This window comes from Phocoena phocoena, chromosome 3, assembly GCF_963924675.1.
Source record: "Phocoena phocoena chromosome 3, mPhoPho1.1, whole genome shotgun sequence".
NCBI lineage: Eukaryota > Metazoa > Chordata > Mammalia > Artiodactyla > Phocoenidae > Phocoena > Phocoena phocoena.
The window spans coordinates 20,481,543-20,506,554 of NC_089221.1; the positions used below are offsets into that span (position 1 = coordinate 20,481,543).

The 25,012-nt window shown below is 35.2% G+C and overlaps 1 protein-coding gene across 2 annotated transcripts in view; it reads right to left on the bottom strand.

The window, feature by feature from the left end:
• Positions 1-25,012, bottom strand: part of LOC136120680 (cadherin-10) — a 117,734-nt gene that overhangs the window by 51,658 nt on the left and 41,064 nt on the right. For both annotated transcript variants that reach the window (XM_065874223.1, XM_065874222.1), the window contains exons 2-4: positions 4,833-5,127; positions 3,181-3,300; positions 2,458-2,625 (exon numbers count right to left, since the gene is read on the bottom strand). In XM_065874223.1, coding sequence (XP_065730295.1) covers positions 2,458-2,625; positions 3,181-3,300; positions 4,833-5,127 — 583 coding nt within the window. The remainder of the gene's footprint in view (positions 1-2,457; positions 2,626-3,180; positions 3,301-4,832; positions 5,128-25,012) is intronic.

The window sequence follows — 25,012 nt, forward strand, 5'->3', positions numbered from 1 at the left end:
GAGAAATTAAAAACTAGTTTTCCGCATGTTAGGTGACTTAGACTATCAAGTAACATTTTAATTGCCACGACTGAGTGTTCCCAACAGTAAGATATGGTTGCAAATGTTCATAGGAGAAAAGATAATTGAGAAAACAAAGATCCATAAATTATGTTTCCATCTATAATTAAACAATATGAGACAAGATACAGGATGCTCTAAAACTTCTCATAATATATTGTGTTGTACATCTGGAGTTGGTCATGGACTTCAAACCACCTCTGCTATTACTTGCAGTTGGCCTTAATGTCTATAATGTTCGTTTTCTCATTTGTAGAATGGAGATCAGAATACTGACCTCAGTGAGTTGTTTTGATAAAATAAAGTAGGTCAGTAAATAACTGATACAGGGTGACATAAAAACACCATTCAGAAAACATGTTATGCTATTGCTGTTTCTTTTTTTAATTATTACTATTATTATTATGTCAGGCTTGTGTAATATGCCTACCAGATACCAACCACAAATTCTGACTTAACAAAAGAAAAGAAAGTAATTAGTGAATGAATTAATAAAGGTGTTACAGTAGAAGAAAAATGATAAAATGAATTTTTATCAGATATTTTCATCTTTCAAATGTCTAGTTTTTCCATTTAATTAGAATCTATTAATTTGCTTATCAAATGCATAATTTTTAAATGGACTGTATTTTGGACACATGTAAGCTAATGGTTCACAAAAGTTCCTGAGAACTTAAACTATAATAATCCTCTTAATGGTCATTTATTACTCATAAAATACTTTTTTCACAAATATTTTTGTTTACTGTGGATTATGTAACCACTTAACAGTTTGTTCTCCTGTATATGCATGTCCATTCTCCTGGTAACAGGATCATGCTAAGAGGTGGTTAGAAATACATATAAAATGTGAAATTTAAATTGTAGTGCAACGAGGTATGTCTTTAGACCTGTTCTAAAAGAACTATAAAGATTTATTATTGGTTTGCTTTTCCCTGCTGATGCTAAAGGTAACCTGAAGTTGAAACTTGATAATTTGAAAACAGCATAAGCAAACACCCTTCTCAGTGTTTTGGGTCAAACACCACAGTAGCAATCTTGAGGAGCATGTACCTTAAATATCTAATAAAATATCATAAAAATACATAAGCATATGATTAGTCCACTCAAGAATATTCTCTCTGAATTTTATAATCTTTCCACACATGTGATTTTAAACAATTCAACTAAAATCATGCACTATTAATAATCAAAGTTAGATAAAAATAGTACAAGAAAAGAGGTGAAATGCTTTTAAAGAGTCAAAATAATACAGTGAATTCTTAGACTGTAATTCTTTCTGTGTAATGGTCTTTAGTATAAAGATATAAATATCACAAAAAGCTATTGCTTTTTACACTTTAATACTTTATCACAAAGTTATTTAAGGCAAAAAACAAATAAACTAAAATTGGGGGATCAATTTAGAAGTTAATACACAGCAAATGTTAAAAATTAAAAACACAGATCATACTAAAGCCTGTGTTTTATGCCACATTTCCTAACAACGTGAGATTCCATCTTGAAGTAAAGGGTCTTTTAGATTAGCAGGAAATTGGCTGAGTCTTGGCGGTGTCCATTGAGACCCAATATCATCCTCTCTAGCTGCATGTCTACCAAATTTGTATAAGAAAGGAGAATAAATAAATGTAATTATATGGTCAGAAGCTAATGGTTCTTAACCTCTTCTTGACTTATTTTGAGAATTTGAAGGTTTCATTCTAAACCACAAAATAAATCTATAAATAAATCAAAAATACAAAATGTTTTAGTATGACTGCCATTCCAAACACAGATATTACATGTAAGTCTGACACAGTGATATTAAATGGAAGTCTGATTAGTTTGTAAGATTCCCCCTATGTAGTTCTTTCTGGCTAAGTTCTTACAATATGGCAACTTAGTTATTTTATTGAAAAACTTTACCCTTGGGTTAGAATCTTCCTTATTAAATTCTAAGTAGAAATAAACACATTCATTGTAAAAGTATAATTTAGTTTTTATTTTAATAAAACATTTCCTTTGCTGACAGAAATAGTTCTTAGATGATAGAGTATATATATGTATATATATATATAGAGAGAGAGAGAGAGAGACAGTACATATGTAAACTTGCATGTGTATATATATATATATATATATATATATATATATATATATATATATATATATATATATATGGAGTGGTTTTGTGATCATAGATTCCTCTGTCTCTGAATGAACTATGTTTGAAATATTTAACTTCTATCTTTTGATAACAGTGAATTTATCAGCATATATATCTATTTTTTTTTCTTCATTTTTGTGGCACAGTTTTGGTCTGTTTTAAATGAAATGATTGACAATTGCTTTTTCTCCTCTTTTCTGTTTTTACTCTAAAGCTTTTGCCCTGCAGAAACACCATTAAAGACAGCTTACTCTGGGGGAAGCGCGGTGGATTGTCATTGACGTCTGTCAGCGTGATGTTGACCGTGGTGGTCCCTGATAAGCCTCCCATCTGGCCACCCATGTCTTTGGCCTGGATTACCACTTGATATTGCTCCCTGTTTTCTCTGTTCATGTTTGGTAAAGCAGTCCTGATGATACCTTGAAGAAAATGGAAAAACTTTTATTATGCTCATTCAAATTTCAATTATTAGTTGATTAAGCTCACAATTGTAAATCCAAAATAGTAGTGATTTTTGAAAGATGAAAATGCTTCTGCTATTAATTTTTATTGTCTAGAAATTGTAAAAATGATTCAATGTAAATATTTGCCGATTTGTGTTGTTTTTCTATTTCCTAAAGAATATCGTATGTGCTGTCTAGTGCCCTAAACCCAGATGCAAAAACATAAAAGCAGGTATATTCCCATTGCTCGCTCAATCATTCAACTCTGAGTTCTTAAATCTTTAACTGTGGCATCATCATTCTTCTGTGAATATTAATGTTAGGATTTTTTTCTTATTTTCCCACCCTTTTTTTTTTTTTTTTTTTGCAGTACGCGGGTCTCTCACTGTTGTGGCCCCGTGTCCCCTGCATCGGCAGGCGGACTCTCAACCACTGCGCCACCAGGGAAGCCCTTTATTTATTTATTTATTTTTTACTTATAAATATCATAAAGACTACTAAATGAACAAACACTGATTCATGATTCCTGACCTGTTTCAGGTTCCACAGAGAAATATGGCTGCCCTTGAAGTATGCTGTAAATGACTCTGGCGCTGTTCCCATAGGAAGGGTCATCGGCATCTGTAGCTGTGACTTGCACCACAGAAGTACCTGAAGTATCCAAATTCAGCTTAGTTCTGCACAGTACCAGAAGGAGGAGCAAAAGCACTGGTTTTCATGGAAGACTTCAATGATTTTTGGCTTTAATAATGACCTCTTAAAGAAACATTCATATATAATTTAGATGAAAATAATATATATATAGTGTATTGTAGGTAAACTTTGAATTCAACAACATATTTTATTTAGCCAACAGGTGTATTTTCATGCATGCAATAGATAATGCTACAGTGTATCAGATTATAATAAATGCAGACACTTTACAAATGCTCGGGTTTGATATTTAAATTCATTTCCATATAACAGATTTGTTTTGTGTAAAGGGCATATCTAATCACAAAGGAGTAAGTATGCTCTTTTTTCTCTCTCTCCACTAATTAACTATAAAAATAATTAACATCTGTTCTAGAATACGATTTTATGAATAGATTAAATTCTAAATTTAGAAACAATCCAAGATGACCCCAAGTCCCAAGAACTATTAGAAGCTATTTAATAAAGTTCAAAATATATAAAAGGGCTTTATATTAAGGTGATTGCCAAAAGTCCTTGGGATTTAGTGAAGTAAATATTAAATAATAATCTCTGAACCATGCTTTTGAGAACTGCAGTTGGAAATTTTCTATTAAAATTGTTACAAGGAAAAAATGTATCAGAATTGTTTCATCAGTTTATACTTCTCCCACATTTGAGAAATTATCTATTCTACTGAATCCAAATACATTATCTCTAAAAATGTTATTATTTTTTGATGTTTAATTTTCTGTGATTCTCTATTTAGCAAAAACATGAAATCAATTTTAACTTTCTTTGCCTACAAATACACCCTCCATTTATTTATATCGAAAAAGGAATTCTATTTTCTTGAATGTTATACTTCCAGTTTTTTCACACCTTCTGTCTTACTGCTTCTGCAACCTAACTTTAAATTCTGTATCAGTTTGTGATTAGCTGTTGATTTTCAACTGGTTTATTTGAATAAGAGATTTATATCAGCAGAGTTTTATATATAATGGTTAAATTGAAAGGATGTTTTAAAATATTTAATATGAAGTAATAGAAAATCTAATTAATTCCAATGTTCATAACATCTAGATAATCCAGACAAACTCTTTAGGCAGATTATGACTAGAGTATATATGTAGACTCTAGATTACATTTGTGGTGTTCTAAGTGTACTTATAATATATTTGGAGTCAGGATTTTACACAGCTGTTCTCCAAATCCATGTGACAAAAATTTGCATTTTCATAGTTTTCTACTGAAGGTCAATGGTATTTTCTTGGATTTTTGAAGGAAGTGTCTATTTATTGTACTGTAGAAACTTACAAACCCATAGAAAATTAGAAATGCATTAATCCTTTTTTTTTCCTGACTCGTTCATAATTCAGAAAATTAAACAGGTACTCTTAGCAGGGAATCAAATATGATTTCAAGTAATTGATCATAATATTTTAAGAATTTCTTGATAATTATTTTTTATACTTTTTGAATACCGTCATAAACACTGTAAATGAACTTACCTACAACAGACATTTCGGGAACACTCGCTGTATAAATTTCCTCTGGGAATGTTGGCTCATTGTCATTGATATCATGGATTTTGATCACAAACTCTGACTCCGGTTCTACTGGCCTCAAAGTTCTTCTGTTAATAGCTTGTGCACGTAGAGTATAAAAGGCCTTTTCTTCCCTATCAATTCTTCTTGTGGCATGAATGTCACCTGTTTTTTCATCAATAATGAAAAGAGTACCAGCTCCATCTCCAGACAAAATATATTTGAGGGATCCATCTCCTTTATCTTGGTCTGAATGAAGCTAGGGGGAATAAAAATGAGCATATCCATGATAATGTCTAAAGATACATAATGCAGAAAGAATTCAAAGAAGGTCTCTCAAGTCACATCTTTGAAAAATGGGGTCAGTTATCTTAGTTCTTGAAATGAGAGTTGAATAGGTATGATCACACTCATCTATATACTTTAAACAATAGGACTAGCCTTTTACATATCAGTGTGATTTTTATTCTAAATGGAAAAAAGTTATAAAAATAAACCAAACACAGCTCCTTTCTTTGCTTTGCTTGGTAAATAACCATTTCCGTAGGCAAATAACTCCTGACAAAGACATAAGTCATTTGTCTTGATATGCTGGTGTAAACATTGCTTCTCTCATCTCTTTCTTTGAGTGGAAAATACTTTTACTCTCATATTATGCAAGAAATTTATTTCCTGTAAACTTATTTTTAATTATTGTATTTCTGTTGGGGAATTAGCAATATTTTAAGAACTGTAAGACAGGCAAAGTTGCATGAGACATGGCTTCTATGTTAGAAGCCCTACCCATCATTCTCTGATTCACACGAATGAAAACAACTGCCCCAGAAATATTTGTGGGGTTCAGAGCAAGAGTACGAATAGATGTCTATATAACACCTGCCTATATACTTTAAAGTTATAAATCAAATTAATAAACTATAAAATAAAATATGCTCCATCTAGTCTCCTACCTTGTCAAATCTATCTTCTTAACAACTGCAAACAACAAGTTCTGTGTAGAAACAATGCAATGTAGGGCAAGACTTTTTCTTGCCTCCTTGCTTATGCCCACAACACTAATCTTCCACAATCTAGTCATCATGTCAAAGAACTTGAAATGCATTCATGTGGATATATCAGCCTAACCCACATCCCATCCCAGTGCTAATGCTTGTCCAGGAGCCCACGTGTCATGGGCAAATTCCATCTACAATTGCCCTGTGGTATCTGTGGGGGATTGGTTCCAGGACCCCCGTGGATGCCAAAATCTGAGGATGCTTGAATCCCTTACATAAAATGGCATAGTGCAGTAAGCCCTCAGTATCCATGGGTTCAGCATCCATGGATTCAACCACCCATGGATTGTGCACTATGTTTACCACCTGTGGTTGGTTGAATCTACAGACACTGAGCCCACAGATGTGGAGGGGTGATTGTATATAGTTTTTTAACAGATGCACACTAGGCCAGCCCTCAGGATTAAGGGCACATATAACAATGGGTAAATCTGGCCGTTGGTAGACTGACTTGGAGAAGAGACTCTCCAGGACCTAGAAGCAAGTTCAAGGATGTTTGGGCAGGAAATAATGGGTCCCAAGTACTTCAAGGATCGTCTGGAAATGGATGTGCAGGTTCCAGATGTGAATATCCCCCTGCCTGTCATGGAATTCATACCCTGAGGGAGAGACTTAGCCATAGGAGGAACAGAGAATGGCTTTGTAAAACACAAGGATTGTAAGTTTTTCTCTAATTGTACCACCTTACCAATAATTTTTTTTTTAATGCTAAGATCATGTTTCCTTATTTCTAGTAAGAGATTATGCTTTAAAATTTCTATTTTGCTTTTTATCTGATAAGAAATAGAAAAAGAATGTGTAGATTTTCCAAGTTTTGATAAAGCATATATTATAACTTAGATATCATCATGCACATGTTGTCTTTTTTAAATTTGAGGTATAGTTTTACAATATTGTGTTAGTTTCAGGTATACAGCAAAGTGATTTTGTTATATATTCTTTTTTAAAATTCTTTTCCATTATAGGTTATTACAAGATATTGAATATAGTTTCCTGTGCTATACAGTAAACTCTCACTGTTTATGTATTTTATATACAGTAGTGTGTATCTGTTAACCCCATACTCCTAATTTATCCCTCTTCCTCCTTCCCCTTTGGTAATAAGTTTGTTTTTTATGTCTGTAAGTCTGTTTCTGTTTTGTAAATAAGTTCATTTGTAGCATGTTGTATTTTTAATATTCATACAAAATATAGTCATAAATTGGAATAGGCATACTGACCTGTAGCCTAGAAAAATAAAAACGGAGACAATATCCTTCCAGTATGCAAAATGTTATAGAGTTAGATATTTATCTAAGTAGATTTGACTTTTGCTCTTTAGATTATTTAAATCAACAAAAATTTTAATCTATTTACCTGTAGAAGTATTACACTGATTATATTCTCTTTAAAGTAGAATTTTGTTTCTTTATTTGAAAGTTTCTTTTTCTTTATAGGTGCTTATATCAATGAACTTGGCTGTGAAAACATTTTTATGTGGCTATCAAAAATGTTTAACTTAAATAAATATTTAACCCCCTCCCCAATATATTTTATTACTGGTTAGGTAATACGATATATAGGTAATACAATATATTATATACAACTGCTGGGCTTACAAAAGCAGTCTATACTTTTGTTAATGGTTTGTAATAATCAGCATTTAGCCATTAAATTTGGATCAAACTCCATTTTTCTGATTTTTGGATAAATAACTCAGTATTACAGATATAATAGGAAAAAAAACTCCAAATAGATATGTACTTTGGAGAAAAAGATATAGAAGTCAGGTAACAAATAATTTTTTACTGCATTTTTACTTATTCATAAACAACAAAGTAAGGTTGAGAAACAAGAAATATCTGCTTTTAACTAAACAGCTCTCAGAAGTAACATATGACTGTGTTGTCCAGGGAACTACTCTCAAAAAGTCACAAGAAGGGCTTTCCTGGTGGCGCAGTGGTTGAGAGTCCGCCTGCCGATGCAGGGGACATGGGTTCGTGCCCCGGTCCGGGAAAATCCCACATGCCGCGGAGCGGCTGGGCCCGTGAGCCATGGCCACTGAGCCTGCACGTTCGGAGCCTGCGTGTCCGGAGCCTGTGCTCCGCAACAGGAGAGGCCACAGCAGTGAGAGGCCTTCAGTCTTACGACTTTTTTTTTTTTTTTTTTTGCGTTACGGGGGCCTCTCACCGTCGTGGCTTCTCCCGTTGCGGAGCACAGGCTCTGGACGCGCAGGCTCAGCGGCCACTGCTCACGGGCCCAGCCGGTCCGCGGCATGCGGGATCCTCCAGGACCGGGGCACGAACCCGTGTTCCCTGCCTCGGCAGGCAGACTCTCAACCACTGCGCCACGAGGGAAGCCCAAGTTAGAAGCTTTTTAGTCACTGAAATGCACATAGTTGCTGGGAAACTTTCCAATTATATAAATGTACAATGATCTGGCAATTTTCCAAATGACAGATATAAGCATTGCATATTTCTTATTCTGTCTGGGAATCAAAATAGTTCAAGAAAAGATTATTGATATTATCAATCATCTGATCATATAACTTTGTGATTTGTACTAGACAGTTATGATGTTTATTGTCTATTCATTCAACAATTTTAATTGAGAAATATTTATTTACTCTCATAAGAATCAGGTAGCTCTAAAAGTAAATGAACAATTCCATCCTAGTGCTATGGAAGATTCAAACACAGTGTGTAATGGAGTTTCACAGGATAGTCCCTAAGCTAGCCTACAGGAATGAGTGAGGATTTCCTTAAGCATATATCACCTAAGTTACGTGATAAAGAATGAGTAGAGGTTAAAACCTGGGAATTTTTTTTTTGCATTTTACAAATTTTACACCTCATAAAGGACACTGGATGAATATAGAAGGTAGATTCAGAGTGGAGAAGGAAATAAGACAAGATGGGAATCATTAAGACCAGTTCTCTTCTAATCGGTTAGATGTGCAAAAAAAAAAGTTGCTAGTATAGTGATATTTTAATTTTTATAAAGCTCAGTTTTGGAATATGAATCACAGCAGGATTTTTACCTTCACTTATACTACAGAGAGTGAAAATCAAATCTTGTAATTGGACCACATAGAGTGGCAGTTTCCGTTGGATTAGAAAATTGAACATGATAGTTGGGAATCAAAGCGATGAGGGTTGGAAACTGGACTGTTGGTTTCGTGAGTCGGAAATGAAAAGATTTCTACCTTATAATTAAGAGAAACAAATTAGATCTATGAATTTATGTGTTGCTTTTAAGAAACCAGACATAATAATTTTTTCTTGAACTGTGTGAGAGCCTGCATAAAAGAAAAGAAAAAGCACTTTCTTTGCTTACAGAGGAAACAATGGAACACTAACACTAGAATAAAAGGAAAAAAGTGACCATATTTGGGGGCTTGACATTAGTCTATGTTATTGAAATATTATTTAAATAAACATATTTGAGAATTAGACAAGGAAAGAGAATGCAATAGATATGTACTATGAGGCAGCGACATGCATTTCTAGATGTCCTAAGACTTGGGAAGTTGCTTTCTGCCCTAGATGAACCTGATGGGAGACAGAGTTAACTACTAAGGGGTATGATGATGATGTTGATTTTCTAAAAGTTACAGAAAGAGACCAATGGACAAAGTTATTTAATTATAGTCCTCCACCTAAGCTCCCTCTCTCTTTTTCAAGTTTCTCTTTATTATTGTAATTATTTCTTCTTTTGCATACTCTTCCCTCCTTATCCTGGTATTGTCTCTCGCCGTCATTCCTTGTGTGTGTGATAAAATTTTATTTTACATTCCAACTCATTTACTAAGCAATGATCAGACAGGGGTTAGTCCTTATAACTGTAGCTTTCCCACTACTCTTCCTTTTTCATTTGGCTATTAGTTATCAATACTTGGATTTATTAAATATTTAATTAAACAAAATCAGTTGTTTGTGTTATTGAGAAGTGGGATTATGGATCAAGTGCTAAATAACTTAAAGCGTCTACTCTGAAATAAAATTTATATTGATTTGACCTTGTGCTATTTTATTATGTGAGATATTAAGGTTTCTTTAAACATAGAAAAAAATATCAGATTATTGTGGCTTTAGTTCCTCAGTAACCCCTGTTCTCCTGTGTGAAATATTTGGGCCACAAATCCTCAAGAAGAATTTTATGTTAATACTGACCTTTTCTTTCCTTGAAGAAAGCCTATTAAAAATTCACAACCTGCTGTGTTCCTTGTAAATTCACAAGAAGATAAAGGACATGGCAAGGTACATGACAATGAAAACAGAACAACTGGTACTATGCTGTACATTTAAAAGTCATTTTCCTATTATTTAACTTTTTAAATTTGGATGTGGTTAGTTATAACTCATTTGCTTATATTGATTAGTTTAATAATTAAAACTAAACAATCCACTGAATTTAAATAAATATTTTAACAACAAATTATTTAATGAAAGCCTAGTAATTTTAAATGTGGCAGGTTTTTATAACATTTCATGTAAAGCATTCATTTTAATATATTTGTCTAAAACGAAGTTTGTAAGCTAAAAGGAGTCTTGTGGCTTATATAGTCTAAGGCCATCTTTACTTTTAAGAGGAAGAAACTGAGATCCAATCAATTTTTTATCACACAGGAGTTAAATTAAGATTACACTTGAGGATCAGTGCTTTGTTGGTGGAACTTTTACTTCTTAATATCAGTTCATTTTTATTTTTCAGTTTCTCACATTAAGTTTGGAAATACTATAAAAGCAATCAAAGTATTGATCTATGAAGTACAGGGAATTTAAGTAATTTGTTACCAAAAGGATAACTGATAAAAGATTTTATCTTATACTTTCCCCCTTGGCTGGAAGAAAAATGAACAAGTTTTAAAACGTAAAAAAAATGTATCTATCAATACTGCCAGTAAAAGTCTGATTACTAGTTCAGAGGAATTTATGTTGCTGTGTGAGATTCTTTCTCATTCAGAATACTGATACACTTCTAAATATTGGTCATCATTGGTATTTGGTTTGATCCCCAACACTGGGAAAAGACAGCAGAGAAAATAAGAATTATATTTGTAGAATTATATTAGGATTGTATTTATAATGTTAGACTAGTTCTTTGAAGGATACATTTTGATAAATGAATCCAAAGGACTATAAGATACACAACCTGAGTTTAACAATATCTTGTTTGTGTGTGTTCATTAACTTCAGAGTATCAGAAATTGTTGAATAGATTTTCTAATGTACAGTGATAATTTTATGCCTGCTGTTCTTTCAAACAGCCAATATAGTCTGTATTTCTTTTTTTAAAAAATCCAGAATATGGCTAATATGCTATGCTATTCTGGTACTATCATCATTAGTATTTTGCTCTAATTGCTCTAGTGAGTAATATAATATCAAATGGAAAATAAGGCATTGAACCAAGTAACTTTAAGTGTGCATCCAATAAAAAAATACCAGTGAAGATGGTCTAGCACCAGAAAACAGCTGAAAGCATGTTAAAGCAAATAAACACAATCTGGTCAGAAATAAATAAGCAGTTACACATTTTGTTGAGACTAGGGGAAAAAAGGGAGAGAGGGGGAGCAAATCTTGAATTGGAGTGTGTGACATTTACACAGTAAGATGGAGCATTATTTTAATATTAATGATATAGAAAAATATACATCAATTTTTATGAATCCCAGTGAAACAATTTTTTCTTCAAAAATAGAAATGGAGAGGAGAAATAAAGCTTATCTATCAATGGAATGGACTGTAAAAACAACTACAGTAATTTTAAAATACCCCATATATATGACTTAGATTAATAAACAATTCTCTGAACAATTTCTTTCTGGGACCAGAAGCAAGTATAGAGGATTAAATGATTGATGGGCAATGTTGTCTGTTTAATTTAGTGTCTGGAAAAAAAAAATCAAGTGGTTTGTTTTCTACATTTGACAGAGTTCTCTGGAGATCTCCCCCAGGAGTACAAACTCCAGGGGGCGTCCAGATTCAAAAGCTAGAGATTCCTCTTCTTCTTTGGTCTTCTGAGGGTGCAGCTTACTGAAAGTTGGCCTTGTGCTTCTGGGCCACACTGACTGATGAGTCCAATCTTGGATCATCCTGCAGTTTGAGGGGGTTTCTTAGACTCCATTAGAAATTACTCAAGACCCTGCAGCAGGTCAGACTTCTTAGCAGAGCGTGCTATAAAATTCTAAATTCTATATTCTCTTCAATATATGCAAATCAATCAATGTGATACAACATATTAACAAATTGAAGGAGAAAAACCATATGATCATCTCAATAGATGCAGAGAAAGCTTTTGACAAAATTCAACACCCATTTATGCTAAAAACCCTGGAGAAAGTAGGCATAGACGGAACTTTCCTCAACATAATAAAGGCCATATATGACAAACCCACAGCCAACATCATCCTCAATGGTGAAAAACTGAAAGCATTTACACTAAGATCAGGAACAAGACAAGGTTGCCCACTCTCACCACTCTTATTCAACATAGTTTTGGAAGTGTTAGCCAGAGCAATCAGAGAAGAAAAGGAAGTAAAAGGAATCCAAATTGGAAAAGAAGAAGTAAAGCTGTCACTGTTTGCAGATGACATGATACTATACATAGAGAATCCTAAAGATGCTACCAGAAAACTACTAGAGCTAATCAATGAATTTGGTAAAGTAGCAGGATACAAAATTAATGCACAGAAATCCCTAGCATTCCTATACACTAATGATGAAAAATCTGAAAGTGAAATCAAGAAAACACTCCCATTTACCATTGCAACAAAAAGAATAAAATATCTAGGAATAAACCTACCTAAGGAGACCAAAAACCTGTATGCAGAAAATTATAAGACACTGATGAAGGAAATTAAAGATGATAAAAATAGATGGAGAGATAACCATGTTCTTGGATTGGAAGAATCAACATTGTGAAAATGACTCTACTACCCAAAACAATCTACAGATTCAATGCAATCCATATCAAACTACCACTGGCATTTTTCACAGAACTAGAACAAAAAATTTCACAATTTGTATGGAAACACAAAAGACCCCGAATAGCCAAAGCAATCTTGAGAACGAAAAACGGAGCTGAAGGAATCAGGCTCCCTGACTTCAGACTATACTACAAAGCTACAGTAATCAAGACAGTATGGTACTGGCACAAAAACAGAAAGATAGATCAATGGAACAGGATAGAAAGCCCAGAGATAAACGTATGCACATATGGTCACCTTATCTTTGATAAAGGAGGCAGGAATGTACAGTGGAGAAAGGACAGCCTCTTCAATAAGTGGGGCTGGGAAAACTGGACAGGTACATGTAAAATTATGAGATTAGATCACTCCCTAACACCATACACAAAAATAAGCTCAAAATGGATTAAAAACCGAAACGTAAGGCCAGAAACTATCAAACACTTAGAGGAAAACATAGGCAGAACACTCTATGACATAAATCACAGCAAGATCCTTTTTGACCCACCTCCTAGAGAAATGGAAATAAAAACAAAAATAAACAAACGGGACCTAATGAAACTTCAAAGCTTTTGCACAGCAAAGGAAACCATAAAGAAGGCCAAAAGACAACCCTCAGAATGGGAGAAAGTGTTTGCAAATGAGGCAACTGACAAAGGATTAATCTCCAAAATTTATAACAGCTCATGCAGCTCAATAATAAAAAAGCAAACAACCGAATCCAAAAATGAGCAGAAGACCTAAATAGACATTTCTCCAAAGAAGATATACAGACTGCCAACAAACACATGAAAGAATGTTCAACATCATTAATCATTAGAGAAATGCAAATCAAAACTACAATGAGATATCATCTCACAACAGTCAGAATGGCCATTATCAAAAAATTTAGAAACAATAAATGCTGGAGAGGGTGTGGAGAAAAGGGAACCCTCTTGCATTGTTGGTGGGAATGTCAATTGATACAGCCACTGTGGAGAACAGTATGGAGGTTCCTTAGAAAACTGCAAATAGAACTACCATATGACCCAGCAATCCCACTACTGGGCATATACCCTGAGAAAACCATAATTCAAAAATAGTCATGTACCAAAATGTTCATTGCAGCTCTATTTACAATAGCCCAGAGATGGAAACAACCTAAGTGTCCATCATCAGATGAATGGATAAAGAAGATGTGGCACATATATACAATGGAATATTACTCAGCCATAAAAAGAAACGAAATTGAGCTATTTGTAATGAGGTGGATAGACCTAGAGTCTGTCATACAGAGTGAAGTAAGTCAGAAAGAGAAAGACAAATACTGTATGCTAACACATACATATGGAATTTAAGAAAAAAATGTCATAAAGAACTTAGGGGTAAGACAGGAATAAAGACCTACTAGAGAATGGACTTGAGGATATGGGGAGGGGGAAGGGTAAGCTGTGACAAAGCGAGAGAGAGGCATGGACATTTATACACTACCAAACGTAAGGTACATAGCTAGTGGGAAGCAGCCGCATAGCACAGGGAGATCAGCTTGGTGCTTTGTGACCGCCTGGAGGGGTGGGATAGGGAGGGTGGGAGGGAGGCAGACGCAAGAGGGAAGAGATATGGGAACATATGTATATGTATAACTGTTTCACTTTGTTATAAAACAGAAACTAACACACCATTGTAAAGCAATTATACTCCAATAAAGATGTAATAAATAAATAAATAAATAAAGACATCTCCTGCTAGGACTGCTGCTAATTCACATCTTACAGTGTCTTAACTCATACATTTCTTTTCTGGTACTGTATAGATACCAAGACTACATTGAAGGCATTTATTTAAGCTTTCCATAAACACAGTTTTATAGGGCATTATCTGCTTCTCGACCATAAATGGTATGCATAATACACAATAGACACATTCTTTCTAATTATGGTATTAGTTTTCCTTTCCAAAGAGAGTTATTGGGGAAATATTTTAGACAAGGTTCATATTCTTTTAGAAGCCTGGCATCTTCCTTCTATAGCTTTGAAGATCACTAAATTATGCAGAGTATTCCCTTGCAGTGTGAAAATGACATTGAACATTTCACACCTTATTTTCCCCACAACTTGAAGTCTTCTTAAGCATCTTAGATTTATAATATGGGAGTATGCGTAAATACATGTCTAAAAATTGTTAAGTAAATGCAAAATATTTAAAATCAAGAGATTCATTTTTGATTAATAAGGTCTACAGAAATCAGAGAAGAAAAAATAAAGGGTGATCATCTCTTTTTATAGGCTTCACAGGCAGCTGAGAATCTTTCCTTCCTTCTTTTAATCAAGAAAGGTATAATGATAGGAGGTATAAAAGGAAGAAGAGGGCTAGGGATATGTATTCACTGAAGGAGTTTATTTAAATAAGCATTTTTTGAATCGGATTGAACTAAACTAAATTGAGGAGGGTAATGAGAATTCTGTGTGCCATTTTAGGACTTAGAAGTTTCGGAGATTTTGCTACAGAGGAAGTATTTGAAGCTGTTGGGTTTCTAAGTCTTATTCATAAAGATGCTTCTATCTTGAAAACTGTAGACTGACAAGTACATAATTGGATGCCCAAAGGAGAAGGACTAAGCAGCTGCCTGCTGTCGCTAGGGGTTATGGTCAAGACAGGGAAAATGAAAAGAGGTTTGGATCTTTACATTTGTTGGATTTTTTTAAGACACTGGCTGAAATGGGAATCTGGAAAAGGGCTATGAATGCTACCCACCCACCCCCGCTCCAAATCGTGCGTGTGTGTAAAATACAAAAAGAATTAATATGCAGTATCAGGGAGTACAAATATAGCCCTAGACCACTAAATTAAAAACTTCTATTCTAGGTAGATTTTATATGTTTTTCCACATACTCACACACACACATACAAAAGGAATTGAGAAATCAAGGTAGATGTTCTCCTTATGAAAGGGGATTGCTCATTTGGTGGAGAAACGTTCATATCTTCATCAAATGAGGAAACCTAGCCCCCAAACTTATCTGACAATATCATGCCCCTAAAACTTGTGTCCTTCCCCACTACCTTGATTTATCCACCCTGAAAATTCTTACTCATCGATAAAGATCCTATTTATATCTTATCTCCTATATGAGGCATTTTTCAAACTCCTTTGTAAGGTTGAATTGACCTCTCTTTCCTTAGTGCCCCAATTATCATGTGCGTCTGTTTGTATGAATGTGTATATAGGTATTATATATATGTATATACATATAAAATTTTATAACCACTTCAAATTTTGAACTATTATTTTCATAAGTCTTTATGGAACTACAAATATATTTTGAGGATGAGAACTGAGTTTTCTACTCTTATGGACTCCTAACATTTCACAGTACATAATAAGGAATTATTTACTTGTAAAACGAAATGGACATCAGAGTCAAATACCACAGGCATGAGGAATAAAGAGTTCATTTTGTGCTACTTCTTTGGAAAGAAGTGAAATTCTTCTGAATGGAGTGAAATGGAATTAGAAGTCCATAATGAAAAGTGGGGATCAGCGTTACTCTACATTGAAAGTATAAATGTACATAAATAAAATCTTATTCTTCATACTGAAAAAGATTGGGGCTATAAATTAGCTATAAATTCCACTTAACTATGAGATGGTATCAGTGGGATATGATATATACATGGATTACCAGGAGACATATTTACATTTTTCAGTGAAGAGCCAGGGATAGAAATGCAAATCCAAATTTATCTCTAAAACCATATGGTAAGTCATTGTAGACGTCTGTAATTTAATTAAGGGTAGGATAAGGTAGTTAGGTAATAATAGCAGGATGACATTCCCACTGACAACATATAGAATATCCAGCTGAACTACCAAAAAAGAAAAAAATCACATTGCTAAGGCCAAATTGCTATGTAAACAATAGGAACTGAATGGATTAAAACCTGGGAGGAGAGGATTGTTCAGAGGTGAACAGAGGACTTGCAGCTGCATTTTCCCCAGGGGAATTTGCCAGTTCCGAGCCTGGGTTTGGAGGTAAGAACCTGTGATTGTCCCAAGAGCAAGGTATTTCTGGAATACAAGAAGTCAGAAAAGACTTTAGAGTTCACATGGTAGTGGAGTGAAAATATTGGGGAACTGAAGGTCCTCAAATGCATTGCCAGTTTTTCCATAAAACATTTGTTGAATTATGAGTCTGTAGATGGCTAAAGGCCAAACATCTGAATAAAGAATTCCTCACCTGTTATGTAAGGGAACTCCTCACCACCACTATGACAAACCAGGAAAAATGGGTCCACCTCAGCCCCTCAGAATTTTCCCAGCTTCAGAAATATGCTGACTGGGGGTGACTTGTACTCGGTTTTCAACGCTTCACTTGTGTCTGCTGTTTCTTAAAAACAACCAGCTTAAAATAATCAACAAGCCAATGAGGTATATTTTGGGGTTGTATATTTTGTTCCTATTCAGCTCCCTTCTAAAACTCAACTTTCATTTCCTTTAAATGAAATGTATGTGACAATGACCTCCAAATGTATATATGTAACCCAATCTGCTCCCCTCAACTTCAGCTCTAAATATGCAGCTGTCTAGTTGACATCTTCAATGGGATGGCTTATTGATATTTCACATTTAACAGATCCAAAACAGAATTCTTATTTCCCTTCTGTTCCATCAAAATAAAACAAAAATTAAAGCACATTTATGTTACTCCCTTAAAGAAAAAAAATTTTATATATCTCCATTTATTAAGGACATATAACTGCCCTTCAGTATAATTTTATATTTGTTTTGATATCTAGCCCACTTTTTCCATCTGAATTTGTGGGCCTTGTTGTTTGGTCTCTAGAGACCTAAGGGCACTAGTTGGACAAGGCTATAAAGCCTCTGGAACTAAACTTCGATGGGTACAAACAAGTGTTATCCACTAAGGACATGAGATTGAGATATGGGGCATTCAAATGCTCACCCCAAAGCTCCTTGAGTCCATTTTGTCCATCCCTCTCCCCCAAATGAAAAATGTTACATAAATTTCTAGGAGCAACTGGTTACTACAGCCAATAGATTCTTGATTTTGCTGCCCTTGCCAAACCTCTGATGCCCTCCTTCCAGACACCACCCAGAGCAAATTTCCTGAGTTTCAGAGGCATTAACCTCCTTTGAAGCCTTAAAATTAACATTATCCACACCCCTAGCTCTCAGCTTACCTAATTTTGACAAACCTTTTCATCTTTACTGCCATGAAACTAATGGGATTTTAAGACAATCTTTTGCCTCTCAGATACATCCTATATTTCTCATGCCAGTTAGACACTGTGGCATCAGGTGTCAAAACATGATTTCAAAAGGGGTTAATCCATGTCACCTATTTGGAGTATTTTGGAATTTTATAAGGGCCAGAAGTAATGCTTCTGGCTATTTAAGTCCAGTTTCATGACAGATCTTTCCTAAAGTCCTTTATATGTCTAAATTTTTATGCTTACTGGCATCACTAAACCTTCTATTCCTGGGTTAAGTGAATATTGTGGGAATTTACATGAATGATCTGATGCTGGGATCAGCTAATAGAAGAACTAACTAGTATCTTGGAGCATACAGCCAACAGGTGAAAGGCGCATGATCTCCACTGACTGAGAAGCCTTCCATCCCTCTCAACCAGGAGACCAAGTGTACATCAAGGTATTTAGAGGAAAACACTCACTGTCGACCAGCTGGGAAGGTATTGCTAACCACCTAGTCTGCCAACAAAATAAAAGAAAAATCCTCCTGGATTCATACAAGCCACACCAAAAAATATCCCATATCACCTGACAATTGGGAGACAACCCCTACAGGTGATCGATCTTAAAGTAAAGCTTTTCTAGAGCCAATTCCCAGTCTCCAGAAGCAGGTGGCATTATGAAGTAGACAACTTTCCCCTAGATCAGGGATCAAGAAACTTCACTTTTACCTTTAAAGACTCCCCATACACAAACCAAAAAAATAAATAAAACAAAGAAAAATCACTTTTTCTTATTAATGAACATTTTTTTTTCTTCTACATTAATTAATCATTTATTAGAAGGCTGACTAGAGGTTGCTTGTTTCTATCTACTGTCCCTCTACGCTTCCACTATGGCTCTCTTTCAACCTATGTCTTGCTCTTATTAACACTTACTTTTTCAACAGGTCAGGGGCAAACCAGACACTCCCTTATGCCAGTTTACCAAACCCTGGTCATGTTAACTAATCAAGCTGACTGTTGGTTATGTCAGCATCTATAGTGCAAAAGAATCTGAACTAGTTTTCATTCCTTCCAGTATGGAAGGTGGAGGAACAGGGTATGGTATCCCATCAGTCTGCCTCTTCTTCTAGTGAGTTATTTGGGCCCAGCAAAACCTCTCTAGAAACTCAAGGACTCTTCCTTGCCCTGATAAAGACAATAGGTGAAATCTTTTCCCTTGGTATTGAAAACAGATGTGCTGCTGGACCTTTCCTGGTGACATATCAGGGCAATATTGCAGTCAAACTCTGTGGTTTGATTCCATGGATGGCATATTCAAACCTATCAAGGAGATGAAAAGTGGCTCCAGCACTACATTTTATGGCACAGATGTTTGCCAAATCACCCTTGCACGAGTTGGGGGTATCTCAGCTGCTCCTCTGATTAGATTGTCCAATACCCCAAACTATACATGGATAGACCAAAAATCTGGATGAACTTGACCAGATGACAAAACTAAGCTTTATAGTTGCCAAAGCCAAACTGCAGGCCCCCTCTATCAAATATTCCACAACTTGTTCTGTTCTTATAAACTGACAGGAGTACATGGAAAGTAGAGATATGCAGATGCTAATTTTACTAGTAGCATGAAATCCCCTGATCTAGGAAATTATAGATTCCACTCTGACCTTGCTTTTGAAGCACACTGGTCTTTTTATCTTATGTGGTGATAAGATATGTAAAAGGTTCCCACCTAAATGGTCAGGATGTTATGGACTCAGATACTTAGCTTTTTCTGCCACCAGAAAACTTTTCCTTAAATACCAGCCAAATTACAAACTTGAGCTCCTTTGTCCATAAAGGCATGCCACATAAATGGATTAGATGAGAAATCATAGAAAATCTGCTTGTGTATTGACAATCCAAGTTCTTTGTAGTGCTGAGGACCTTATTCCCAAGCTTTGGAACTCATGCATTGGAAAAGACGATCTTAAAACCTTTTACAGTAACAGAACTAGAGTTCAATACCACTACGTGAACTTCAGCACTGCTCCAGTCAGTAGTGAACAGCTTAGCCTCTGTTGAACTCCAAAGCACCATGCCCATAATAGATACACTGACTGCCCAGCAAGGAGGGAATTATGGGGGAAAATGCTGCTTCTATTAATTCAAACGGGACAAATAGTATCTAACTTACATCTGTTGAAAGATAAGATTAACACTTTCCATCAGATAAATGAAGCAGAGCCATTTTATTGGACTGATCTATTCCTAGCATTGGGAAGCTGGTTTAATGGGGTGTGAGGAAATGTGCTTCCGTTGTATCCTTTTTGTTTTTTCATTCTCATTTTAATCTATGTTCTTTTCTCCCTTTGCAGATCTCTTACCTTTCAGCTACTAAACCAATTCTGTTCTCCACAGTCATCAGCTAAGCTTCAAATATGTGAAACTTCCAGGGAAGTTTCAGAGGAGGGGCCTGATGGGGTTCAGGGCAGGCTGCTCCCAAATATGTCACTTTGGTATATTGATTATTCTGAATTAAAGTTACTCAAGAAACAGTTGTTGCAAGAAGGACACTCGGGCCCTCCTTTGTCCCCCCCATGTGAAGGCTGCCCTCCCTGAACCTGGAGGGTAGAAGGCATCCTTACTGCCAGAGATAAGGAATTCAGGACTAAGAAGGCTGTGTAAACAAACCTTGTTACTTCTTCATTAATTTACTACCCAGAGCCCAAGCCCCTTTTTTTTTGCCAATTCTTCACAAATTATTGTTTCTTTGTCTAAAAAGTATAAAAGCTGTTTGCTTCAGTCACATCTGTGAGCCTCATAACTTTAGGACTCTGGTACATCCAAAATTAAACTTGTTTTTCTCTCGTTAATCTGTTATATGTCAATTTAGTAATTAAGCCAAAGATCCTAGGAGGGAAGAAGGGAAATGTTTTCTTACCCTAAATATTAGTTTCAAACTTTCTTTGTAAATATAATTAAGGTAGACTTTTAAAAACACAGAGTTGATTTTGGTTCTATTCCTCCAGCCCCACAATGATTAATTTTCCTTTCCAACACAATATCTTTGACCCCACTCTTACTTTCTCCTTTCTTCAAAAACACAAATTGTCTAAATTCGTCATTTTCTGTGTTTTTTTTTAATTCAACCACAAACTCTTCCACAACTGCCTTAATTTCCTCTCAAGCTGCTAACATTAAACAGCTTTCATCTTTCTGAAGACAATCTCCCAGAACCTTCTGACATGTTCCAAAAGGAACTGTTTGAGATTCAAACTTTGCTTATAGCTGTTAGCCTCTGATTTTTCATCAGAATCCCTTGCCTCTCCAGTCTTTAGTATGTTTTCTTTTTTTGGTTGTTTTTCACTCTGATTTTTGATGTGAAATCCAAATACTGAATTGTACATGTATTCTCTTGTTGGACAATAATATCCAAGGCTGGATATTATTTTTCTTGAGGATATGGAATACAATACTCCATCATCTTCGTCATGTTAACATTGCTGTTAAGAAATCTGTAGTCTTTCTGATGCCTGATCTTCTTATAAGATCCATGGATCTATTTTTCTCTGGGAGCTTGTAGAATCTTTTGTTTGTCCAGATTTCTGAAAATGCATGGTATCGTTCTTTGGTGTTTGTATATTTCTATCAAAATTTCAGGTTATACACCAGGCCTTTTCATTCTTCAATCCCATACCATTCTATTCTAGAATATTTGAATGAACTTGTCATTGATATGCCCTCTCTTCCATTTTTCTTATTCTGGAACTCTTATTATTCAGATATTGATCCTCATTGTTTTTCCCTTTAATTTCATTATCCTTTAGCTCTGATTTTCCATCTCTTTGCCTTCTTGCTTTACTTTCTAACTTATGTTCTGAATGTTATTCTCCACATCATCTATTGAGATTTTTATATTTATCATCCCTTTAAATTCCAAATACAATTTTTTTCTTCTATGTAAATTCATTTTTTAAAAAAAATTATTTGTATGTAGCTGATAGTATTTTCCACAAGTGATTGCAACAATATTTCCATTCTATATCCTATTCCAAGAACTTGCTACTCCCTAATCAAGAGGAAGTGCCCAATAGCCCTCCTCTTGAAGCCCCAACAAGAGGTAGAATCTAGTTCCTCGCCTCTTGAATCTTGTAATAGACAGAATGTAGCCAAGGTGATAATACAAGATTTTTGAGACTGAGTCAGAAAATGTGAAGAGACATCTGCTTTGTGAGCTATAACACTTGGACTATACCCCTGAGCCACTGAGTAAGCAGTCCAGCTGTTCTGAAGTTACTAGACTCTGAGGAACCCCTCAGAGTAGAGGAGAGACCACATGGAGAAACACAGAGACTAACAGAGAGAAAGAGAAAGGTCCAGCCCACTCAAGTACTCTATCTTTCCACCTACCATTTGCCTGAAACGTCACAAGAAACTCTAAGCCAGACACACCAAGCCAAGTCCTTCCAAACATCCTGAACCACAGGAAATATACCAAATAATAAGATTACCGTTGTTGTGGTAAGTCATTAAATTTTATGGTGTTAGGCAGCAATGGCTAGCCAGTAAGGTAATCTATTTTATCAGTGAAACATATGTTAATTAATATTGAATTATATATTAAGATATATTAATCCTACATACCTGGAAACTGGTGCTTGTTCATGAGTTTTTCCACTACATATTCTCTAATTCCTTCAAACTGCTTTTTCTCCCTATTTTTCTGTGATTTATAGTAACAGCTTTCTTCAGATGTCTTGACTGATACTTCAACTAGACATATAATGATTTGTACAAATAATTTTTCGCTCAGAAAATTTTAGAAATTGTGACATTCTTTTAACACCCAATATTGTTATTGAAAAGTCTACTCAGAACCTGATTTTCATTTGGTTGTAGTAAAAAAAAAAAAATCTGGTTATATAGTATTTACACTGAAGATCTTGTCCTTGCAGTTTTAAAGGCTTGTGATAATAATTCTAGAAATTAAGCTCCTTCACTTTAATGTTTTATGGAGTCCTTTCGGTCTGATCATTGATGTTTTTCCTCAGTTTGGGGAAAAATATTATATTAATATTCTATTATCTCTACATTTTCTGATTTCTCTCTCTCTCTTTTTCTGTCTCCCTCCTTCCTTTTCTTCCTCTTTTTCTACGTTTTCTATGAGAAGCTTATTAGACATTCTGGATTAATCTTTGAGTGTTTGATTCAGATACAAATTTTAAATCTGCTTTGATTATTTATAATTTGAAATAAAACTTTTGTTTCAAGTAAGTCTTTTTTATTTTTTATTTTTTGCAGTACGCAGGCCTCTCACTGTTGTGGCCTCTCCCATTGCAGAGCACAGGCTCTGGACACACAGGCTCAGTGGCCATGGCTCACGGGCCCAGCCACTCTGCGGCATGTGGGATCTTCCCGGACTGGGACATGAACCCGTGTCCCCTGCATTGGCAGGTGGACTCTCAACCACTGCGCCACCAGGAAAGCCCTCAAGTAAGTCTTTTTATAAAAATGTCCTACTTTTTTTCACTTTCTTAGAAGAGATAATTTCATATTCTAAAGTTCTTTACTTTTCTCTGACTTATTTCTTGTTCCCCAGAGAGTGATGCTCTATTTACTAAATGAAGTTCTTCTCTTTTCCGTGTGCTGTGGGATTTTCTCAAGTGCTAGTGACATTTTGTTATTCTTTTAAATTTGTGTAAAAGGTTCATTAGAAGCTTAAATGACTTTTTTTCTTCCTTACAAGCCTAACTATTAAATGACCCTGAGGACTACACGTTGTCCAAATGGGATTGTCAAGCAGCCAAGCAGTTGGTTGCTGCTAGGCTGACTTGCCCCACTTCCATAGATTTGTCCACTAAAGACACAATGAGCCAAAATTGATTTAGACAGTTTATAACTGTAAGCAGAGCAGGCACCTTAAGCTTCATGTTTGTATGGTTTCCCTTGCTTCCCAGATCCCAAGGGCTGATGCAGCATCACAGATCCACTGTGCGTATTGTGGATCTATGTCACAGGAAATCCCCAAGGGAATTTCTAGCACTACCTTAATTTCCCTGGGATGCAAGCTAACCCTCATCAGGAATGAAAGGGAGAGGTTTTTAATCTACTGTCCTGGAACATTGCTGGTGAGTGAGCTATTTTCTATTTGTACTATTCTGGAATTTAAATACCTAAGCAAATTGGCTGTTAATACCTGAAAGTGAAGAAATGTGAGAGATTTATGAAAACCTGTCTTCCAACAAGGATAGGATCTGTCTATGGGGATTGAGAACTTCAAACTGTGCAAATGAGATGCATGATGATGATAAGCTCCCATCTCCACTACTGTACCCAAATACTGGATATTAGTAACACCCAATATGAGAGCCATAATCACTTCTAGGAAGATATCTGATTGGATGTTTTGCTTATACTTAGTCGAGGTGGGAGGTGGAGGAGTAGGAAGGAGAAGATATCAAGCTGGTGGATTGTTGAGGAGGAAGTAAACTAAACAACCAATGAGTACGAATTAAAGTTGAAAATAATACTCACTTCCAAATAATACTCACTTTCATCTCAGCTTTCTCCCATACTACTCTCATTAATGTCCACATCTATTCTGTCAATGGGTGGACCTATCACCGTGACCCACTGCACTTTTAGTTGCCCGTAAAATCTTCATAATTTTTGTTCATCTGAAATCTCATCAGTTTGTTCCCTGTGCTTCTTATCTATACATATCATTTTCTTCTTCTTTATATGGTAAAGGAAATAATCAAGAGTGAGCTCCCTCATATGTAGGGGACTTACTGTATTAAATAAAATATAACTGTGAAGTTGTGTTAATTTTTATTCTTTTGCTGTAGAATCTCCAAATTTCAAGGATATTTAAAATCTACGAAATGTAGTAGTTGTTTTGTATGATTAGATCAAGAGGTCTTTTTCATAAGGTTTAATTAAAATCACTATGCTCCATAC